Source organism: Sphaeroforma arctica, assembly GCF_001186125.1.
Source record: "Sphaeroforma arctica JP610 unplaced genomic scaffold supercont1.348, whole genome shotgun sequence".
Classification (NCBI taxonomy): Eukaryota; class Ichthyosporea; order Ichthyophonida; genus Sphaeroforma; species Sphaeroforma arctica.
The window spans coordinates 5,840-11,856 of record NW_014040210.1 but is presented as its reverse complement, the minus strand read 5'-3'; the positions used below and the strand labels follow the sequence as shown (position 1 = coordinate 11,856).

At 50.6% G+C, this 6,017-nt stretch overlaps 2 protein-coding genes across 2 annotated transcripts; both read right to left on the bottom strand.

The window, feature by feature from the left end:
- Window positions 1-444: 444 nt before the first annotated feature.
- SARC_05450 (hypothetical protein) lies at window positions 445-2,452 on the bottom strand (the record flags this gene model as incomplete). Its single annotated transcript, XM_014300687.1, has 2 exons — window positions 445-2,405; window positions 2,428-2,452. The coding sequence occupies 2 exons, from the start codon at window positions 2,450-2,452 to the stop codon at window positions 1,177-1,179; spliced, it is 1,254 nt and encodes a 417-aa protein (XP_014156162.1). The 3' UTR covers window positions 445-1,176.
- Window positions 2,453-2,826: 374 nt separating this feature from the next.
- SARC_05449 (hypothetical protein) lies at window positions 2,827-5,973 on the bottom strand (the record flags this gene model as incomplete). The annotated part of the gene is made up of 2 exons (XM_014300686.1): window positions 2,827-3,118; window positions 3,578-5,973. Coding segments are annotated over 2 exons (2,688 nt in total), but the record flags the coding sequence as incomplete, so codon positions are not given.
- Window positions 5,974-6,017: the final 44 nt, after the last annotated feature.

Sequence of the window (6,017 nt, the reverse complement as noted above, 5' to 3'; positions counted from 1 at the left end):
CAAACGTGACACAATTAAAGACATAATATCCGACCACTACCATTAACACCAATCCCGGTCACCAAGCCATGACTTCTTCCATTGACAAGCTCACACCTGTGGTCAATCACATCACAGCTGTGAATTCTGTGCTCGAAGTATGGTTCGCCCCACACACGCATTGGCCCTGTTGCAGCCGTGGTGGCTGTACTGAACTCTTACTAGGTCCGTACTTGCGGGTGAGGAGAGGACATTAACGCTGTGGGGTGTTCGTGGCACTGGATTTCTTACCAAGCATCCAGTTGTGGTTACAGCTGTTTTTTTGTTTGTTTTTTTGCTATATCCAGACATTGTGGTGACATATTACAGCTGTGAGTTGCTGCACTGGATTATAATCATACTGTCCAAGGGAACTGTCCATTGATTTCCGGAAGGGCAGGGGAGTGTCTGTATTCAAAGGTCCGTTTGATAGTACTAACCAGGCACTGACTGTGAACTCGTGTGGTACCGTTTGATAGTACTAACCAGGCAAGAACCCTGACTGTGAACTCGTGTGGTACCGTTTGATAGTACTAACCAGGCAAGAACCCTGACTATGAACTCGTGTGGTACTCAGACAACTGCCCGCCATCCGAAAACATCCACGACCCTGGCTCACTAGTCCACTTGGCGTATGATGGAGCACGAAGCATCACGCAAGATGTCAACAGAGATACATCCCACACAATACTGGTTGGCATCTGTGTGGACGCATAACAAACCCGTACCCACATATGTCTATACATCCCCTGTCCCAACAAGTACTGCAAGTCGGGTCTCGCTGCTCCCTGGTTTCAAGTCGGCCGTCGCTACCTCTCCACACTCTAGCACTGTCAACCCCATCAATACTGCACAGTAGCTTCATCTGGCATGCTCTCCAGGACCGCCACCGACTCGTGTGGTGGTTGTGCTGCAACAGCAGTCCCCACATGACAAGTTCTAAACAGTGCCTGTTGGGCTCTTAGCGTCGCTTCGCCCCATCTCAGTACCAACACGGCTGAGCCCACTAGAACTCTCGGTGGGTTCATCCGACATGTCCTCTATACTTACTACAGACTCTTGTGTGGCAGTTCTTTGTGCTGTAATAGTATCTCTCGTATGACACCTTCTAGATAGTTTCCCGCGATCATAACATCCCGTTTTCCACGCTGCATCGCTTCATCCCGTCTCCGCATCAGTATTGCTAAGTCCATTCATAGTACTCGCATCATCCCCTTCCGCGTCCCCCATACCTGTCCCAAGTTTCTTTGACGTTTGTGCCGAACCCGACGACGGGAAGAGATCCACGGTCACCACACTCGAGCACTGTAAGTCACTCCGACTGCCCACGCTGTCGGCTTGTTGCGGCTTTAACCCGCCCACAAGGCTACTACTGGTGTTTCCATACCCTGCCATACTACTAACTTGTTCCTGAGCAGCCGACCTGGCCTCAGGGGTGATGGTACTCTCCCCCTTCTCAGTTGTCTCAGTTGCCCAGCGCTTGGTGTTCTCAGGTACGCCGGTGTTTGCACTGACATGCACACCCCCCTGCATATCGTCCAAGGTGCGTTTTTTGGCCTCAGTAGATGGATGTCCTATGTCACCCGCACTCCTTACCGGCACGTCCTTCGACCCAGCCGCACTACCCATGCCGTCACTTGTATCTGTACGCGTATTCTCCCTTGTTGTATCACCTATACCCGGTGTGCGTGGCTGTGCCTGTGACTGAGACTGTGACTGTGATTGTGGCTGTGTCTGTGCCTGTGACTGTGCCTGTGACTGTGACTGTGCCTGTGACTGTGCCTGTGACTGTGCCTGTGACTGTGCCTGTGACTGTGCCTGTGACTGTGCCTGTGCCTGTGCCTGTGCCTGTGCTTGTGAGCGTGGATGTGATAGTTGGGGTGGGGCGGTATTGGACATCTGAAACTGCATCATCGCGAGTGCTTGAGCCTTCCGCCTGGCATGCGCCTGGGCCTCCGTCAGCCCCGCGGACTCTGCTGCAGTGCTCGCACTCGGAGTGTTCTTTGCACTCGCCTGTGTAATTGCGGTTGGGTTTGAGTTTGAGTTTGTGTTTGAGTTTGAGTTTGCGCTTGCGTTTGCGGTTTCGGTTGGCGTGGCAACCGCAGCCAGCCGCGCTATCCTCGCCTGCTCCTCGATGTTCTTCAGGTGCTCAATTCGCGACGGAATTCCGGTATTCGTCCCGGTATTCGTCCCGGTATTCGTCCCAGTATTCACGCCCACATCCCCTTTGCTGTTAGATGACTGCTGTGCGGGTGAATTCAACCGTGGGGCGGGCGATGCCTGGTATTGTGGTTGTGTGCCGCGTTGGAGGGCCATTTTCTTTGCCTCCTCCTTCTTGGCATCGGAGAGTTGTTTGTTGAGCCTGATTTGCTGGCGCTTGAGAGTTTCTGTTTAAACAGATCGAAATACGTATTTTAAGTTTTTTGCTTGCCATTATGCTTGTGTTTACTAAAATATTTTTCCTAGAAGAAAATTGGATTCGCCGATAAAATTGTGTCTGCCACTTAGAGTGACTTGAGGATTTGGACAATCGATGGACATGAACCATAATATACAATAAAAATCATAATAATAATAAAAAGAATCATAATCATAATCATAATCATAATAACAATGATAATAATAATATCAACAATACCAATTATATATAAATAACTCAGGACGGAAGTAAAATTGTTCTCAACTCTCACACTTAGCAGAAACAGGGAGCAAAGCCAAAGAAAAGAAATAGACTCCCCTCACTCTATATATATATATCTAAGTATCGCGAAGCTCAAACGTGTTCATACTCACACTTCCAACGCATACCTATATTTTTTTGGTTTGTGTGATAGTGAGCTTCATATCATATCCGTCCTCAAGCTCTTCGCCCACCATAATGACCTTCAGACCAACTTCTTCTCCCAGTTGCTGCTTCCTCCGTGCCCGTATGCTAAGGTTTGCGTCTAACCTTCCGTGTAACCTCCTCTCCCAAGCGTACAACTCATCTATGCATACACTCATATATTTTTTGTCTTCTTGCGTCGGCAGTCGCGGCTCGTGATTGGCTAGAGTGTACGTTTTGAGACGATTGAAACAGTCTGTGTACGACGTGAACGGCCTGTACAGCGAAGAATATATATTTTTTTTAGTGATATGCTATACAGGCATAGATACATATATTCTTAAAGATATATATTGAGAGCTCTGTGGATTTTCATGCGTATGCGATATAGGCGTGTGTGACACGACAGAACTAGCCACCCAGCATGCATCCAAACAAAAGCCACTAATGGAAGAAAGGCATATTATTGCTCTTTACCGAATCACGCACCAAAAGTCCTGGGGAAATCTCTGATCTAATACGATCGAGCATACACCATCAACAGATAATCCGAACAACCTATGCCCACAAGTTTGGGTATACATCTTCGAAAACACTCCCTCACATGTGCTTGTGGTGGAAGTCGCACCCAGCACCCTACCGCCCACAATCGCATGTAAACAAGGCTGGCACGCGCCATAACACCCCTAGACCCCAAAACCCCAAAACAGGACATACACACGCGTCACAACATACGTATTGAGCATCTCCTCACTGGGGTTGATAATCCCCAGTACTTCCTCGCCTAACACCGCCCCCGCCCTGGCCCTGGTCTGCTTGAGCCGTTTCCTGCGTTCCTCAGCCTCTTTCGCCTCTCTCTCGACCAACGCAGCACGCTCAGCCTCCTCCTTGAGACGTTGCTTCTCGGCTATAGCCGCCAGGCGTGCGTCTTCGGCTTCCTTGCGCAGGCGAGCTTCAACTGCCCTAGCCTCTGCTTCGCGCTGAGCTTTCTCCTTGGCCTCTCGTTCTAGCTTCAGCCTGGCCGCATCCGCGGCTGCCTTGGCTTTAGCAGCTTCGGCAACCGCTTTGGCCTTGAGCGCGGTTGCTGCCATCATGCCGGCTTCCTGTTGCTGATTCGCAGAGGGTGTGCCCGGGCCTGAAAATAGTTTCTGCACGTCCACCTGGCTGTTTTGCATCTGGACTATATTCGCTTTCGATATGGGCTGTTGCTGATTGAACCCCTGGCCCTGCTGTCCGTGCATCGCTGGATTGTGCGGTGTTTGTGCCTGTGGCGGACCCTGTTGCATCGATTGTGGGGTTCCTGGTTGGTGTTGTTGTTGGTGGTGTTGCTGGTGTTGCTGTTGCAGCTGCTGCTGCTGGGATTGGAATTGTTGGTGTTGCTGCTGTTGTTGATACGAGTATATACCTTGTTGGGCGTACTGTTGGTGGTGTTGCTGCATTTGCAACTGTATCTGCATCTGCCTATGTTGCTGTTGCTGCTGAGCCTGCGGCAGGTCGTTGCTGCCTTTACTATCACTATTATAACTATTATTACTGTTCATGTACACCCCTGACCCACTGTTTAGCCCCATCTGCCCGCCCTGGGCCTGATAAGCACCGGCATTCACCACTGAATCCGCTTTAACTTCCGATACGCCACCCGGCGTCCCCATCGCACTGCTCTGCTGCTGTGTTGGTGGCTCCTGTTTCTTACTGTCCCCATTTTTCTTACCGCCCGCTTTCGAGGCCTTAGTGCCATCCTTCTTCTTCTTGGGATTCATATGCTTGGACACAGGGTCCCCGGGTTTTTTCTTCGGCCTGCCCCGTTTTTTCTTGGACGGACTATCAACCCTGTTTACTTGCGTCCCCATCCCGCTTGACATAGGTGATAGCGAGTCGTAGAACCCCGTTGGCGAGAACGGTGGTCTCTGACCGTGTGCTGGCATACCTTGCCCTTGTCCACGGTTCTGCAGCTGTTGGTTGGTATCCATATTGAGAGTACTGGTATTCGGTGCGTTCATGTATCCCGTCATTCCGGGTGTGGGTGTTCCGCCACCAAACCTAGCCTGCTGTTGTTGTTGTTGTTGTTGTTGCCGTTGTTGCTGCTGCTGTTGCTGCTGTTGTTGCTGCTGTTGGTGCTGTTGTTGTTGCTGTTGTTGTTGTTGCTGATTCTGTTGCTGTTGCTGTTGCTGTTGCTGCTGCTGTTGCTGTTGCTGTTGCTGTTGCTGTTGCTGTTGCTGTGTTTGATTATTCCCCTGTGTTGCTTGGCCCTGCATGTCATATGACCCCTGAGCCATACTGTGCATATCATTCCCACCCGCTTCACTACCCATCCTCGCAATCTGTACACCACCCCCCACAGCTTCCTGCTGCTTCTTAAGGTTCGCCAACCGTTGCCGAAGTGACACAGCCATATTCTTCTTATCGCGAATAGAGTCGTTGATCACCTTCACCCGAGCCGGCGCGAGGTTGCCTTGCGCCAGCATTTCTTGCATACTCCGGACTTCCTCGTTAAATGTCTCGAGTAATTTATCACATCGCGTGCGCTCGTTCTGCTGAGAAAGCGCCTCCTCTCGTTGCTGCTGTGTGTACATCGGCCCCTGTTGTTGTGCTTGTGGTTGTAGTTGGTGTGACTGGGTTTTCTGGGTTTGTGTTTGCGGTTCAGACTGGCTTTGCGATTGCGGTTGCGGTTGTGGTTGCTGTTGCGGTTGTCCCTGGTGCTGCATCTGCTGAGGTCTTCCGGGTGTCATACTACCAGCGTGCATCATCGGTGCGCCTGTAGTTAGCTGGCTCTGGCCTCCTTGTGTCTGCCCTGGATACATACCTTGACCCTGTAGCTTCTGTGCTTGTTGTTGTTGCGACAGCATCTGAGCGTGGTACATACTCTGTGACTGTGGTCTGTTTGCATTGCCCGGCATCTGTCCGGTAAGAGACATCCCGGATGCCTGTGGAGTGCCATTAGCGACATGGGCCTGAGGTGTACTATACATACCCTGCACAGTTGGACTAGCCCCTGAACCTTGTTCTTGTTGAGGAGTCTTAGTCTGCGAGAGTTGTTGTTGTTGGTGTTGTTGCTGTTGTTGTTGTTGGTGTTGTTGCTGTTGCTGTTGTTGTTGTTGCTGATGATGTTGCTGTTGTTGTTGCTGTTGTTGCTGTTGTTGTTGTTGTTGTTGTTGTTGTTGTTGTTGTTGTTGTT